General features: G+C 36.6%; 1 protein-coding gene across 4 annotated transcripts in view; it reads left to right on the top strand.

The window, feature by feature from the left end:
• IDE (insulin degrading enzyme) overlaps nucleotides 1-17,605 on the top strand; it is a 104,935-nt gene that overhangs the window by 54,533 nt on the left and 32,797 nt on the right. For all 4 annotated transcript variants that reach the window (XM_019639047.1, XM_019639048.1, XM_019639049.1 and 1 more), the window contains 7 exons: nucleotides 2,941-3,063; nucleotides 7,657-7,769; nucleotides 8,280-8,442; nucleotides 9,293-9,385; nucleotides 9,828-9,919; nucleotides 10,915-10,995; nucleotides 13,003-13,106. In XM_019639047.1, coding sequence (XP_019494592.1) covers nucleotides 2,941-3,063; nucleotides 7,657-7,769; nucleotides 8,280-8,442; nucleotides 9,293-9,385; nucleotides 9,828-9,919; nucleotides 10,915-10,995; nucleotides 13,003-13,106 — 769 coding nt within the window. The remainder of the gene's footprint in view (nucleotides 1-2,940; nucleotides 3,064-7,656; nucleotides 7,770-8,279; nucleotides 8,443-9,292; nucleotides 9,386-9,827; nucleotides 9,920-10,914; nucleotides 10,996-13,002; nucleotides 13,107-17,605) is intronic.

Raw genomic sequence — 17,605 nt, 5'->3', positions numbered from 1 at the left:
TGTTGTTCAGCATCTTAGCTGTGGAGGGCAGTGTCACTGGCCCTCATATGTGGGATCCGAACTGGGGCCCTCTGGCATCCCAAGCCAGTGCTTAACCATCGCACCACTCGGCCAGCCCTTCTCATGATTTTTTATAAAAACTTTGTTACTCATGTATTTAAGCAATATGTTGTATAGTTTTTTAAGTTTTATAAAAGTGGTATTTTATTATGAGTAACCTCTGCCACTTGTGTTTTTTCATTCAATGTTATATTTTTAAAAGTTACCCATATTGGTAAATATGCCTCTAAGTTTTTTATTTTCTCTGGATTTGAAAAATTCATTGAACGCATGTACCACTATTTATGATTTTTATGTTAATGGAACAGTGCTGCCGTGAGGATTCCTTGTACGTGTTTTGCTGTACACAGAGTTCCTTAGGTTACTAGGAATGGAATTACTGTATAGTAGGACATGTACATCTTCAGATTTAACAGATATTACCAAATTGTTTCCTATGGTGGTTGATTCAGTTTGCACTCCCTCATGCAGTGTCTGCGTTCTCCTTTCTCTGCATCCCTAAATAGCACTTGGTGTCATCAGACTTTCCATTCTATTTATTGGATGTTAAATATTAGTCTTAAGCTTTTTTACATGTGTTTTTTTTCTAATTTGGTGTAAGCCTACCAATGTCAGGATAGGAGATTAAGCCTAAGAAAAGTAAAGTAACTTGTTCAAGGTCATGCAAGCAGAAGATGGATGACCCTGGATTAGATGCTAGCTCTGCCAACACCAGAGCCAGTACCTGTTTCTCTGCACCTCCCTGCCTGGGGATCATGGTACTGACGTAACAGAGTCTACTCGGTAATTTAAGGACTAATTATGGAATTGTGCTTTATGTCCTGCTCTTCATTTCCTCATGTAACTGTTTCTTGAGAACCTCCACCAGCTAGCTTTCCTGTTTTTAGAAAATTCTTTTAAAGGACTTGTTATAAAAGGGTTAAACTTAATAGCAAGCCTGGCTCTTTGACCCATTTGTACCTATAGTATCCATGTTTCTCTTTGGCTGTGTATTGAGAGCTGACTATGCTGACTCCAAGAGAGTCACAGTGGAGAACCTGTCCCTCTTTCTAACTCAGGAGCTTCTGAGGATACCAAACTGCCAGTCTGGGCTGTGTTCCCCAACAGACCACCGTTTCCTTTTTTCATCACATATTAGAAAGCCTGAAAACATCCAGGCAGCAAAGAAAGGAAGATTTGTAGAATGGTATTTATTTGTGGCTCAAAGCCACTTTTCAGAACAAATGTGATTGTCTCTGTTTACCAGTTTGGCCAGAGATCCAGCCATTATCATTAGATTTCTGTACCTTAGGTGAGGCAGGTTGCTGTTAACAATGGCACCGTTGGCACATTTTTCATTTAACTTGAAGTATAATAAATACAGAGTATATATGACTTTGCTAAATTGTTGTTGTGTTTACTTTTGCTGCTATTTGAAGAATCAGTTGAATGAATGTACTAGAATCTTAGCTTGGCAATGTAAATAATTAAGGAAGCTCTAAGGACTAGTCCCTCCAACAGAGGCTTTTAGAATCATTTAGTGGAAAAGGAAGCACCATTAATACTCAGGTTTCACTGTAATATGAGAGAACTTCGAGCCATTACCCAGCCAAAAACTTCTTTTCTTCCTGACAAGTTCAGGCTCTGGATACTTTTAAGAGCATCTGAAAACCCCCCAGGTAGAGTGAGGGGATGTCCCAGGACCCCGTGTAGAGCTGATCTGGACTTGAACTGGGTCTTTAGGGAGAAACTGAGACTAGTTAAGAACCTGGAAGCTTGACCAGCAGGCTACTGCTAGTGAATGTGAGTACATTTTATTGCTTTGTGACTAGAAAAAGGCTATAAAGGTTCATGAGGATTTGCTAGGCTGTTACTTGCTAACCCTCTCCACTGGATCAGTGCATTCAAGCTTTCTGGGGCACGAATCTTGGCTCAGCACTATGCAGATCTGTGGATCTAAAGACTGGGCCTGAGATCGCCATCTGGTGGCTCTCTCTAGGTATTCAATTTAGTGAAAAAGAGACTCTCCCAATGTCAGTCAGTTCATCAACCATTAATTACAGTAGCCCAATGGGGGAAATTGCATCAAGAATATGTTCAGCCATAGTTTCATCTCTGCAGATGAAAGACAAGAGCCATTTAGCAGTGAAAGCAGGAGCAATAATAAAAGTTATTATACCAGGATCTGAGGATATTTCTAGTCAAGATGCCATTTTCAGAGAGACACCAGTCATTGAAATTCCATCCCTCAGTCTCTAAATTGCAAGCTCTTTATTAGAAAGGTAGGACTTAGAGAGTTTGGCTATTTGTTTTTGACATGCATATTTTATCCTAATTTGATTCGTTAGATTTCATAAGAGATCTCATAGTGGTACACTAATACACCACTTGAGACTTATAAAAATAGCATTATATCCTATTTTTTACCAGTATAGATCAAATTCATGAGAATTCACATCACAAATTTAATGCTTCAGCCAAGAATAGTACATTTGTTTCCACAAGTAACTTGGCAAGTTCCAAAAGGATCCCTCAGTGACTATGTTCAGTTAATTATGGAGCACATAGGGAATTAAAGTAGGTGTGCATGGAGGCCATGCGGATCTCATTTTGTCTTATAAGTGCTCATAATGCCTACTATCTCATAGGGATTTTAAGAAGTGTAGTTTTTATAAAGCACTTAGAGTTCCTGAGGAAAAAAATCTCTAGTTTAAAATGTTACTAGTTTGTACAAACTGTCTCATTTATCCAACTTACATTCAAACATATTTGACTAATAATTATGTGTGTTAGTTTGAATTCTGTTTCTTAAATTCATCTTATAGCAATGTCAATAATAATTACAGAATTTTAAGTCCACATATCTTGTTTTTTCTAAGCAATGTTTTTCCTCTCTTTCAGGTAACAAATATACTCTAGAGACTAGACCAAACCAAGAAGGCATTGATGTAAGACAAGAGCTACTGAAATTCCATTCTACTTATTATTCATCCAACTTAATGGCTATTTGTGTTTTAGGTCGAGGTAAGAATCCTTAAAATTTTTTCACAGCATTGGGTAATAACAGTTTTTCATTTTGGCTTTTTCAAAGTATTTAGAAGAAGGATATAAGATACTACCCTTTATCTGCTCAGAGGCTCTTGAAAATGATCTGCTTGTCAGGGAATATGTGGAGGGGAATTTTGGTTTTAACTCACTGTGTTCCAAAAAAAGCTTAGGTGATTTTAAATGGAGACCTGAAGAAAATATAAATTAATAGTAGGTGCTCTAAGTATATAGAAGCAAAGAAAGGAAGTATAAAGGAAAAGATTGACAGGTTTGACCTGATAATTCAAAAATTAGAAAAACAGTATTAAAAGACAGATGATGATAAACTGGGAAAACTTTGGAATGTAAATCACAAAGTTTTGATTTTTAAAAAAAAAATGCAAATTAATGATAATGTATTGTTTCCCCCTATTAAATTACCATAATTTTGGTTTTAGTAATACCTATTATGGGGATGATGTATTCTTTTGTGTTGGTGGGCATGTATACAATTCATACACTTGCTCCACACTTTCTGGAGGACAGTTTAACAAGATGCACTATCCTTAAAAAGTACATTTTTACTTCTAGAAATGCGATCTAAGGAAATAATTAGAACTGTTCAAACAGGTGATGTATAAGGATGTTTCTGTCAGTATAGTATCTATTAGTGAAAAGTTAGAAACAATCTAAATGTTCATTAATAAGAGATTGATTAAATATTGATGTTAAAGCAATATAATAGAGCACTTTATAGAAAATAGCATCCCTTCTCCCACTTTCTGTCCTCTACCTGCTTTAGTTTTTTTAATAACATTTATTACCACCTAAAATATTAATTATTTGTTTGTTGTCTACTGTATCAGAATGTAAGTTATTGAGAATAGAAACTGTTTTGTTCTTTGCTTTGTCTCTCATGCCTCCTAGGATGGTACTTAGCACATCATAGGTACTTGGTAAATAAATATTGCAAGAATAAACAATTTTATGACAGCATTTTAATAACATGGGAAAACATAGTGTATTAAATAGAAAACAAAAGCACTCTATAAAAACACTGTGTGCTACATGGTCGCATTTGGGAATGTAAAAAGAATTCTAAGGGCCGGCTGAGTGGCTCAGTTGGTTAAGAGCTCGCTCAAGAGTTTGAGCTCTGAGCAACAGCGGTTCGAGTCAGCCCGAGCTGAGCAGCCGTGAGCTGCCAACAGGTGGCGGGATGGCTCAGCTAAAAAAAAAAAAAAAAAAAAAAAAAGAATTCTAATAGACACAAATGGGAGGCATAGAGAAAGCAGAGAAACACATACTGGAAATTTAATAACGTACTGTAGTAGTTAAGAACTCATGCTCCAGAGTCCCACAGCTTGGGTTTGAGTTCCAGATATACTTCCTACTCAGTTGTGTGTCTGTGAGCTACCAAAGGTACTTCAGTTCTCTGAACTTAAGTTTTGCCTTTGTAAAATGGAGATGGCACTTCATGTCTGTTGTGAGGTTTAATCGAGATAATGCAGAAAAAGTGTTCAGCATAGTGCCCAGTACATAGCGAATGCTCCGTAAATGGTGACTATTAGCATCCCATAATCATGAGATTATGGATGACTTTTCTTCTCTTTGCTTTTGTTTTTCTAAGTTTTCTGCTATTGGCAATTGTTACTTAGGTAGTTAGAAAATAAACAGTTATATGTATTTTAACTTGGTAATAGGAACCAGGGTAAAAAATGGGTCCAAGGAATGAGAGCTAATAAAAAAAAACCTATGTGCTTTCTAAATGTAGGTAGGTCTGGAGTGTTAAATATCACTTGGTATTTAGAGCTCAGTCCTGGGAATAGGTACCCAAGCTGTATTTTTTGTCTATGTCGTATTGAGATAAAACACATGATTTTAATAAGCATTTATTGGGCAGTTAATAATGATAGCAGATGAATCAAATATGAACCCTGTTTGGTTTAGTGGAAGTGACAGAGTAAGTGTCTAAACGAAACAAGATGTTTCCTCTGATCGCATACACATCACTCTCCCAGTATGACTGACCTCCTGTGCTAAGCTCAGTGGACTTGATGAGGGGTCTGGGAGAGGAGTCCTTACAGCACAGAGGTGTTAGGAAGAAGCAGGATCTCTTAGAGGATTAAGATAATCTGTCCTTCTACGACTAGGGTAGAGGAAGAGTTACCATGTGGAAGGATCTCTGTCACAAAGGGACAAAAATGTTTTTCTCTGTTCTCCCATGGGGCCATCCCTCTAGTTGTGGCAGACCTGGACACTTGGCAAATAGGTACCTATCAAGTATGGACATTGTGATTGCCAAGTCCTATCATGTAAAGATGAATGAGACCCAGTTCCCTGATCTCTGGTGGCTCACAGCTGAGTGGTGAAGACACACTGCAGTATTGTACAGCTGCCCTACCTTTAAAAAGCTACCTTTTTTTGCTTTTGGGGTAGAAATACTCAAAAGGCATACCTGGGAGAACCTTGCTCTAAAGGTCATCAGCACTTCAAGTCAACAAACCTTTGTTGACTGCCCACCTTGTTTCAAGTCACATGTCTCATCTGTGTCTCTTTATGTCAGAGATATCTCTGATATCTCACTCCAAATATACATACTTCATTCCTGAGTTTCTTTTTATATAACAAGCAACCATTGGTCTGCCTTGTATTTGGCTCTGGACATTTTGAGGTCCTTCATACATGCCAAAAAAAATGAATTAACATACGTACATTTTATAAATCAAGTGCAAATCCCCACATTCATAGGCCTAGAAAAGAATTTCGTACTATATAAAGGCAATTCTCAAATAGTGATTAAGTGCTCTCTAGAGAGTTCATGGAAAAGTTCAAATTGGGTCATAGATTATCAAGGGAAATTTCTTACTTGATTCACATGCTTCCTGAAAATAACAAGTGATGAATATTTATACCATTTATAAAAAACCTATTGTTGAGACAGAATCAAGGTGAGCAGTTATCTTGTTTATAAAAAGAGAACCTTTTTTTTCCTTTTTCCTTTTTAGAATAATAGTAATGTATACACAGAAAAAATTTCATCCAACAGAAGGGTATAAAATGGAAATCAAGTTCTTCCTCACCCCATCCTAAGACTGCTATGCCCTCTCTTCAAAGATAGTCACCTTAAATCCTTTTTTTTATTACGCACTCAAAAGTAGAATTTTGTTAATATACTTACATATATATGTTTGTTAAAAAAATTAAACAAGATTATATTATATGACATTGTTTTGTACCCTGTAGTTTTCACTTAATAAAGCTTTGAGATATTTCCATATTAGCACATACATATTCCTTCCTCATTAAAAGGCTGCCTAAAATTCTAATGTACAAACATTTCATAACATCTACACATTGATAGATATTTAGGTCATTTCAATTTTTTTTGTTGTTATAAACAGTGCTGCAGTGAACATCCTCTACATGTAACTTTATAAACTTTAGCAAGTATAACTTTATAAAAATATATAGGTAGGTAATAACATAGCAGAACTTCATTTTGGTGGCCATATAATTTTATCAACAATTAAAAGTCTTTGAGTGAGTTTGGCACATTGTGATACAGAATCATTTAATGTTAGACCTTGGGAGAGACTTGTGATCATCCCACCCAACTTCATTGTTTTATAGAACCTGCAGGGGTTAACCACTTTGTCTAAGAAGTCAGTTGACATGGTTGCTTAGTAAAGCTGGGGTTAGACTCCAAGTCCCCTGGTCCCTCACCCAGGGTTCTTTTCACTGTTTTATGTTATTCCCCAACAAAATCAATCACTTTCAAACTCTAACATTTGACTTTAACAATGGGTGGAGATTGTATCTGTTTATAAAGTGAATGTAACGGTCTATCAACTGATGATGGTTTAGTATGTACCTATTGGGAATCGTAGATAAATAGTTTCCAATTGCAATTAATTATTCTATTATTGTTTCTAATATTTGTTTTAAATTTATTGCGAGATAACATTTGTGAAACAGTTTTTTAAACAATAAAGAAGCAGACATATGAGGTATACCGTATTTCCCCATGTATAAGACACACCCTTTTTGTGAAAAATTTGGGGTCTAAAAACTGGGTGCGTCTTATACAGTGGTTGTAGATTTTTTTACTTGCATTTCCCACAAGTGATGAGGAGTTGTATGAATTTTATGATGAATAAACCTTGAGTTCAATAACTTTATGTAATACATTTTTTTCAAATTTTGGGCCCCAAAATTAAGGTGCGTCTTATACATGGGAGCGTCTTATACATGGGGAAATATGGTAATCACTATCAATATTTCTTAGCAGCTTTAGAAGTTATATAGTCACTGGTGGGACTTAACTGGTGGGAGTGCTTCAATTTTATCAAAAGCAGTTTTTTGTTTGTTTGTTTTTTAATTCTAGGTTTTCCTTTTAATAGTCCTGAGATGTTTCAGGAGATCCTTTGGTTTTGTTCCCCCAGCTTTATTGAGATATAACTGACATAACATTGTGTAAGTTTAAGGTGGACAATGTAATGATTTTATATATGTATATAAAAGGTCTTAAATACTACTTGTCATATGTTATGATTAGCTTCAGTTCTGTTTTCATTATCTGTTTTCTTGTAGAATCTTTGGAGGACTTGACTAATCTGGTGGTAAAGTTATTTTCTGAAGTAGAGAACAAAAATGTCCCATTGCCAGAATTCCCTGAACACCCTTTCCAAGAAGAACATCTTAAAGTAAGTGCATGTATTTCTGTTGTTTTTTTTTAAATGGACATAATATATGCCTAGTTTACCAGAGTAGGTGGAAAATTTTGGAGGTTTCATTATTTATTATAATTTTTAATATTTGGATAATCAAATCAATTTCACCTTTATTAGGGACATGTATCACCAAAAAGATACCAATATGATCTGATTTTTGCATGCTAAAGGTAGTTTTGGTGGTGATACCCTTGGCAGACTATAAAAGATATGATCCAGTGCCAGAAGGCAAGCATCCAGAAATATTTAGCTGCATGGGCTAGGGGACCAAACATGGACTGCATACCAACTGTAATGACATTCCACTAAGAAAGAGGCCGGACCTTTTGTTTCTTTATGATCAGTAGGGTTTTCCCTGGCAATTGATTCTCTCTTGACTTTAGGATTCTTCCATGAAAATCAGTATTCCTTTATAGTGTATAAATATTTTATTCAGTAGGAGTTGTATATAGTGAATCTTTTGTGATTTTTTTTTCCCCCCAGCAAATTTACAAAATAGTACCCATTAAGGATATTAGGAATCTTTATGTTACATTTCCTATACCCGACCTTCAGAAATACTACAAATCAAATCCTGGTCATTATCTTGGTCATCTCATTGGGCATGAAGGTCCTGGAAGTCTGTTATCAGAACTTAAATCAAAGGGTAAGTCTGTTGGGCACCAGCTTCTGAGTATAGTACCCCACCATAAATTTTTAGCCTGGTTTTCAATTTCTCCTAAATACTTCCTGTGAAAGAATATTTTTGGGTGAGACCATTTTGGGTTTATGGGAGAATGAAGTGGTAGTTGTTAGTATGCTTTTTTTTTTTTTTGCTTTCATTTTCCTTCTTCATAATTTGTTTTACCCTCCAGGATTGAGCAGTGAAGGTTAGATACTTCATAAGATACTGTGATGCATGTTTTAAATAAAAAAGAGGTTAAAAAGTACAAGCTCACATTGGATATTCTTTACCATCTCTGTGAAATGTCAGTACCCATTTTTTATTCCCCTGCTCTTACCCATGAAACAAGAGAGTGTGATAGGATCTAGTCAATAGATGATTCCCAAGGCCCCTCTCAATTCAGACTCTGCTTTTGCATAACACTTACAGTAATATACTCTTTTTTTTTTTAAGCTGAGCCATCCTGCCACCTGTTGGCAGCTCAGCTCGGCCGGGAATCGAACTGCTGTTGCTCAGAGCTCACACTCTTGAGCAGTCTCTTAACCAACTGAGCCACTCATCTGGCCCTTAACAGTAATCTATTTTTGATTTGGAAACTGACTTGAGGAGTTCTGAAGAAAGCTCCTAACCCAAAAAATCCGTTGAGCCTTCTGCAGTGTCTGTCTGAAACTGCTTTTCTGAACTTTTTTCTGATTTATTTTTAGGGAGGGGGCTTTTCTGCAAGAGGTCTATTCTAATCTTTAGGGAACATACAGTATGAATTTTTACAAAAATTCTTCGTCATAAAAGAAGCTACATATGCAGTCATGTTGATGTCCTTTGAATGTTACAGGCTGGGTTAATACTCTTGTTGGAGGGCAGAAGGAAGGAGCCCGAGGTTTTATGTTTTTTATCATTAATGTGGACTTGACTGAGGAAGGATTATGTAAGTATTGACTTTTTAATTTTTGAATGAACATTGACTTTGTATGATTTATTTTTAACTTCTTTATGTTGAGGATCTCTTTCATGCTGTAAAATGTTAAAACTTTAATTCATCCAATTTATCCATTGTATTTTTCATGTGTACCATGGCCTTCATTTCATGGATGATTTTCCCACCTTAACAACTGATCATTGTGTTGCACTGGTAAAATGTGGACTTGGCTTTTCATTTGTTCATTTACTGCCCCAAAGCCCCTTCTGTCGCATATCCCAGAGCCTGGAGGGCTATGTATGTGGAACCCTAAAAACCAATCTCAGGGAGGTGAGAACTCCATTTCTAAGAGGGACCATCTTCTACTTACCTGACTTTACTTTAGGAGTGAGCTCACTGCTTTACAGGATTTGAGGACTGAATGGTTTTTAAGTGTGCCCCTTTTTTCCAGTACATGTTGAAGATATAATTTTGCACATGTTTCAATACATTCAGAAGTTACGTGCAGAAGGACCTCAAGAATGGGTTTTCCAAGAGTGCAAGGTACTTTTGTTTCACCAAAATTTTTCTTAAAGAAAATTTTCGGGGGGGGGGGATATATATATATATATATATATATATATATATATATATATATATATATATATATATAATTTAAATTTAAGGCCCGCTGAGACTTGAAGGTTTTTTTTTCCTGATCTAAATAAAATTTTATAATGCATAGTAGTTTTAGTTAAGGCTTAGTTGTACTACTCTGATTGGTTGTCTGGGGCACAGTTAAGGGTTAAGACATCGTGTAGCCTTTTTCAGGAGAGAAAAGGGAAGAAATTGAATTATTTTCTATCCCTCAGAAGAAAGCCAGCAGTTTCTTGAGTTTCTATCTATCAGGGCTAACTTGACTGTGCCGGAAGCTGCATGAGCTCCCTCATTTTCAGACCTGGTAATAAAAATCTGTAGCAAACTGTCAAGGAAATAGTGGATTTGTTTTATATATGATTGTGGTCTTAAAAGTGATTTTATTAGTGTATGTGTGGAAAAGCCTGGCTATTTTTTTTTCTTTCTCTCTCTTTTTTGCATAAAACAAAACGTATTTGTCTTTCAAAATTTTAAAGGCTTCTTTTAAAAGGGATTTTTAAAAATATGGACTTTATATTTAAGGCCTATCAAAATTCTGAAATGTATTTTAGGATGAAAGATATCTTCTTTACCTAGGTAAAAGTTTCAAGGTATAATCTCTGAAATTTATGACAGTAAATTCTAATCTGGGTGCAATTCTCTGAATGGGTCAACAAAATCATTATCTGTGCAACTGTGGGATCTCATAAGGTTCTTTTACAGTTTTTCTCATTTTTTCACTAATTTGGCCATAGAATCACATTCTACATGTTACTTTCATAAATCAAGCATAGTCAATTTACAGAAAGTGTAATAAAGTTAACTATGGAGTAGAAAGTCTATAGTGCAAACCAAACACTAAAGAAAATGTATTTTAAAATAATACTTAACTTATGTCTAATTGGATTAACTTTCCATTTTAGGACTTGAATGCTGTTGCTTTTAGGTTTAAAGATAAAGAGAGACCACGGGGCTATACCTCTAAGATCGCAGGAATATTACATGTAAGTTTGCTGTTATTTTACTGTATATATTGGTTTATAGAATATTTCAGTGATCCTGCATATCTTTCAGTACTACATAAATGATAAAAATTGAAGCTGCAGTATAAATTTTAGATTTTATAGCAACCAGGCAAAGCTTGATGTCAAGACATACTTAAAATCTTAATTTTCATCATCCTAAAAATTATCATCTGTAATATTTTTCATTACCTAAGCATTTGTTTATTGGCTTTAAATATTTTTCAGTTCTACAATATATCGGTTGCTAATTATGTGAAAGTTATAGATCATTCACTTTCCTCCATTTCCATTGATACCACTCTAGTCTGAACTATCATTGTTTCCTTGCCTGTACTACCATCATAGTCTGTTACCTGGGTTTTCTGTTTTCCTTCTTGTCCCCGCTATAGTTTATTCTTCCAGCCTCAGTGATCTTTTGAAAACTAAAATCAGATTGTTTCATTCCTCTGTATCAAGTCCTTCAGTGGTTTCCCATCAGAGTTAGAATAAAATCCAAAATTTTACCTTGGCCTTCAAGGTGACCTGGCCCCAGCCTATCTTTCCGATCATATTCTATACCACTCCCCAACCCACCTCTCCCATTTCCATTCCACTCCAGTGATACTGTTTGCCTAATCTTCAAGCATTAAGTTTATTCCTTCTCTCAGGGCTTTTATACTTGTTTTTTTTTTTTAAGATTTTTATTGGGGAATTGTGGGGATGGGAACAGTGCTGGGGAATTGGGGGAAGGGGAACAGACAAGTTGCTGCCCTTTTGTTCTTCAGTCTAGTTGTGGAGGACGTTGCTTCACTGGCCCAAGTTGGCACCATCATTGCGCTCTTCCCGGGCGAGGCAGATCAGTCGCCGGCTTCTGGACGGCCGCTCACTGCGGCTGCTGGCCGCTCACGCTGGCTGCTGGCCACACACGGTAGCCCATGGCAATCCACTGCCACAGGGACTGCAGCCCACGCCGTCGCCGGCGACTCATGGCAGCCCAGCTCCAGGTTGAGCTGTTGTTCAGCATCTTAGCTGTGGAGGGCAGTGTCACTGGCCCTCATATGTGGGATCCGAACCGGGGCCCTCTGGCATCCCAAGCGAGTTCTTAACCATCGCGCCACTCGGCTGGTCCTACTTGTTGTTTTCTCTACCTGGAACACTCTCTGATCTTTGCATGGCTAGGTTCTTCTTATCCTTTAGGTCTCCAATCAGATGTCTCCTCAGAGAGACCTTACCTGGCCTCCCAATCACACCCCTGCCCCTTTTTAATTTTCTTCATAGCACCTATCAACATAATGACAGTATTTGTTTATTGTCTGCCTCCTTCCCAATTAGAATATGAGCTCCTTAAAGAACGGGGACATCATCCGTCTTATTTACCATTGTATCCATATCAGCACCTAAAATAGTGCCTGGTACAGAGTAGGTGTTCATTCAATACCTGTTGAATGAATGAATCAATCTGCCTCAGTATATTAGAAGTTACTCTTAATAAAAAGCATCTTCTACATTAGTCTTCTTCACTAGTTGAAAATATAAGCCATTTCCCCCCCACAACAACTTTCTAAATGCTTGTCTGACTTCATTTATAGAAATTTAAGAAGAAATTCTATTCATAAAAATGTACGTACTTTATATTAAGAATCCTATAGTTATCAGAATTTAACCATCAAACTTTTTTCATTACCAAGTACTCAGTTTTTAGCCAGAAATATTACTCACATTTTTTTCTGGAATAAATTGTGATTTTACTCTATAATATAAGTGTATTTGGGGGTTAACTACAAAAATCATGCCACAATATAAAACTGCTTAAAATATGGTAGGAAAAAGAAAATTTTCTAGTAGAGTAAAAATTTAATTGAAGGAAAGAGGGGGGTATAAAATAATGTATTTAATGTGTTAAAGATCTGTTTGCTTTTTAGTAAGTTAGACTTGCTTATTTATTTATTTATTTATTTATTTATTTATTTATTTATTTATTTATTTATTTATTTCCCTTTTTTAAAGTATTATCCACTAGAAGAAGTGCTCACAGCTGAATGTTTACTGGAAGAATTTAGACCTGATTTAATAGAGATGGTTCTTGATGAACTCAGACCAGAAAATGTCCGGTGAGTCACTCTACATATTTTACTGTTACATACTCAGTTTTCAATAATGATCAGAATCTGAAATTTTAATTGTGAATAAAATGTTTTAAAACTTTTTATCAAGCATGATTATGAAAGTAGAGAGAAGAGTATAATGAACAATACCAAGCTTCAACAATCAGTACATGGCCAGTCTTTTTTATCTTTACCCACCCGTCTTCACTTATCCTTCCTCCACTCTAAACTATTTTGAGGCAATATCTCTAAAATACGAAGACTCTTTTTTGTTTTTAACAAAATTATAATTTCATTATCATGAATAAAAATAAAAGATCATCTTAACCTGGCTTCATCCTAACTCAAATGCCCCAAAATCCCAGCTCACCTATCTGGTTTTATAAGCAAGTGAGGACATACTTTTTTCTTTTTAAGTGGAAGGATTACAGTCTCAATTCTTCTGACCAAGCAGTGGTTAATCAGGAGATCAGAAGTTGTAGGAGTTCTTACAGTAACAGAGGTATTCCTGTTAGAAGAGGGTCAGCCATAAAGAAATTATGAGCTACCATATGATATTTCTGCCTTAAAGTTGAGTTTCATCTATATTTTTCTAAAGTCAAATAATAAAAGGAATATACTTGACAGACACATATTTTGCATTTTGCATTTTTCTCCTCTGTCAAGCTCATATTTCCAAAATTATGGGACTTTAGCAATTGAGTAGATACGTTTTTTGACACAGTCATTTTATGAATAAAATCCATTATCCATATGAAAAAAGATGAAACTTGACCTTTACCTTACACCATTCACAAACATGAATTTGAGATAGATTATAGACCTAAGTATAAAAGCTAAAACTATATAACATCTAGAAGAAAACATAGGAAAATATCTTTTAAACCTTGAGATAGACAAACATTTTTTTAGACCGCAAAAAGCAGTAATTAAAGAAAAAACATTGATACATTAGACTTCATTGAGATAAAAACTTCTGCTCATAAGGTGTTTTATGCATTTGCTTACATAATTAAAATATATTGAAGAAAAATACTCAGAACACATACTAAATCATTTTAGGCAAGTGAAAACAGATTAAATATTTGTATTTTCCTCAGTGTAGTTTATACATTCTTAAAAAAAAAACCACCAAAAACCTAAATCCTGTTGAGTTTTATTACAGGCTTTCTAAAAACAAAACCTCCTATCAGCACAAGGAGAAGGAGCTTTAAACTTAATAATAGAACTCACTAGACAATTTGGTAAGGTTCCTTTCAGTGACCAGTTATGTGTGGTTTTGTTACCTACTTAGTCATGAGATCTTGGATAGATCACTTTTTTCTTCAACCAATGTTTATTGAATAATTAATGTGAAAACTCAAGAGTTCATCATCCTGCAAAGGGGACATGTGAAAAGTTAACTATATGTAATGTCTGTCATAAACACAGACGCTCATTTAATTTCCTTGAAACTTGCCCATCTGCAAAATGACGATAGTAGTTTATCTTCCTATCTGATGCAAACTGATTTAGCAAAGTTGAAAAGTGTTGTACAAGTACAAGGTAATACGATTAAGATTATATTATTTGCTAAGGATGTGCTTTTTTTTTGCAAGAAAAATGATTTAAATTATGTTCATATAATCCTTGCTGCCCTAGAGCCAGTAATTAGACCCAGCAACACTTTGTAGGAGTGAATTTCCAGGAGCATACATTTTACTTTTGTTCAAATTGCCTGTTTCTAAATTTGATATCTTATGCAATTAGAGTTGAGAACCTTTTCTTCTCTCTATCCTCACCTTTGAATAAAAAGCGTTTTCTCTGTAGGATTGGTCTCTGTGGCTGTTATAATTTTAACTGTAGCGGGTCAGTGATACAGTGCAGAACAGCCTGGGATAATAGTGCCAGCTGCCAGGCCAGACTGAGGTTGCTTGAGGGTAAGATTTCTTTCTTTAGTACCTACTGAGACAAATTTAACATTGCAACCAGGTAGGAAAATCCTTCAGAATGAAAGGAACATTAGAGGTCGTTTAATCTAACCTTCGTCAGGTATATCTCCAACAGGTAGTTATTAGCCTCAGCTTAAATTTCTCCAAGGATGGGGAACTCATTAAATATCAGGGTACCCATTTCCATTTTGCCAGTCCTAATTGTTAGAAAGTTCTTTTAATGTTGAGACTTGATTTACCTTTTCAAAGTTGTTTACCTGTTACTACTCCATCATTCTCATCACCCACCTCCTTTGATCCTATCATGTGGTGCCAATTTTACCTTATTAAACCTACAAATACAGTTGTAAGGTCTTTGCCACATACCTTGCTTAAGTCTTAAATAAATCCATTCATTTGGGAGGAGTTATTCTTGGTGAGTCCATGCTGGTCCTAGTGATAACTGTCTTCTTATCCAAATATTTGACAGTCTGACAGTTGACTAGAATTTTGTCACAGGTCAATGAGTAATCCAGTGGTTTATGGTTTTTAGGCTACACACCTTTCCCTTTCTGAAAATTAGAGCATTTGCACATCTCCTGTCTTCTGCCTCTTTTTCTGTCCTTCAGTATTTCTAAAAGGTGATGGACAGATGTTCTCCTGGGATTTATCAGTTGCCTAAGCATCAGAGAATATGACTCATCTGTGAGTTTATTTGAATCACATTTTTTCTGTTGATCAGTCCACTTTTGCAGTGTAATAACCCATGTTTCTTTCTAAGACAATATAAATAGGAGATCAGTAGCCCTGTTGTCTAACATGAGGTCAGCATATCACATATTGCTGTTGGTCATATATCCTATTGGATTATGAGTTCCTTCTAGGTAGAACTGTTTTTTATCTTTCCGAGAATTCAAGCTGGTATGCGCTCAATAAAAGTTGATTAAATATTCTAAGCTTTTAGCCTAACCTTTCTTTTTTCTAACATTAAGAAATCCTTTTTAAAAATGTTTTTTAGCATTTTTCATGGACCTCAATTTCCTTAGTACTTTAGCTTTCATGTCACTGTTCTTTAAGTTTGACTTCGAGTCGCATCAATAGATTTTTTTTTACCTGCTTTCTTCTTCTGTGTGTGTCTTTTAAAAATAAGATTTGATATCATAATACTGTAGAATTTTACTAATGAAGAATAGAGTTCTTGTAGTTTGAATCCTTACTTAAAAAGTAATGAAACTAAAGCCCTGAGACTTGCCTAATTTAGATCTTAACCTTGATTTTGGCAAGATCTCAAAGAAAGTGAGTCACAACTATCTACCAGAATCTAAGTTTTTATGGCCATGTATGTCTGTGCCCTTTCTAGTAATTCTGTTTGAATTCATCAGTTATCTATGAAGCCTCTCCTTATTCTTGCATGTCTTTCCCCTTTTATCTCTCAGGGATTATAAGTCTCATGAGAATTTACTATTTGGGAACCATATTGCCTTTTTGTTTTTTAAGCTATGTCTTTCTTAAAAATTAATTAATTAATTTAATTGGGGAATTGGAGGGGAACATTGTTGGGGAATTGGGGAAGGGGAACAGACAAGTTGCTGTCCTTTTGTTCTTCAGTCTAGTTGTGGAGGATGTCACTTCACTGGCCCATGTTGGTATTATCATTGCGTCTTCCCAGCTGAGGCAGATAGGTCGCTGGCCACTGGATAGTCGGTCATGGTGGCTCTTGGAAGCTCATGCCAGCTGCCGGCTGCTCACGCTGGGTGCCAGCCACTCTTGGTAGCTTGTTATGGCAGCCCACTGCAGCTCCATGGTAGCCTACACAGTCGCCGGTGACTCATGGCAGCCCAATTCCAGGTCGAGCTGTTGTTCACCATCTTAGCTGTAGAGGGTGCAGCGTCACTGGCCCGCATATGGATCCGAACCAGGGCTCTGCTGCTCAGAGCTGGTGTCCCAAGCCAACTCTTAACCAACGTGGCACTCGGCCGGCCCTGTTGTTCTTCAATCTTAGTTGTGGAGGGCTCCAGTCGCCATCTGGCTGCCCGTTGGCAGCTTGTGGCTTCTAAGCTCAAGGTGCCAAGTTAAGTCTTAGTTGTGGGTGGGCATAGCCACCATCCCATGCGGGAGTTGAACCAGCAGCCTTGTTAAGAGCACATGCTGTATCCACTGAGCTATCCGGGTGGCAGCTCAGCTCAAGGTGCTGAGTTCAGTCTTAGTTGCGAGCGGGCGTAGCCCACCATCCAACAGGCAGTCTTGTTGTTAGGAGAACGTGCTCTCACCAGCTGAGCCATCCTGCCACCTGTTGGCAGCTCAGCTCAGGCGCAGCATTACTGGCCCATGTGGAAATCAAACCGGTGGCCCTGTTGCTCAGAGCTCGTGCTCTTAAGCTAGCGCTTAACCAACTGAGCCACTTGGCTGGCCCCCATATTGCCCTTTATTGTCTGTAGTCAGGATATTTCTTGTTTTTGTTTTTGTTTTTTTTAAGATTTTTTTTATTGGGGAATTGGGAGGATGGGAACAGTGCTGGGGAATTGGGGGAGGGGGAACAGACAAGTTGCTGTCCTTTTGTTCTTCAGTCTAGTTGTGGAGGACGTTGCTTCACTG

The sequence above is a fragment of the Hipposideros armiger genome, unplaced genomic scaffold (genome assembly GCF_001890085.2).
Source record: "Hipposideros armiger isolate ML-2016 unplaced genomic scaffold, ASM189008v1 scaffold_42, whole genome shotgun sequence".
NCBI lineage: Eukaryota > Metazoa > Chordata > Mammalia > Chiroptera > Hipposideridae > Hipposideros > Hipposideros armiger.
This window is presented reverse-complemented; position numbering and strand designations above follow the sequence as displayed.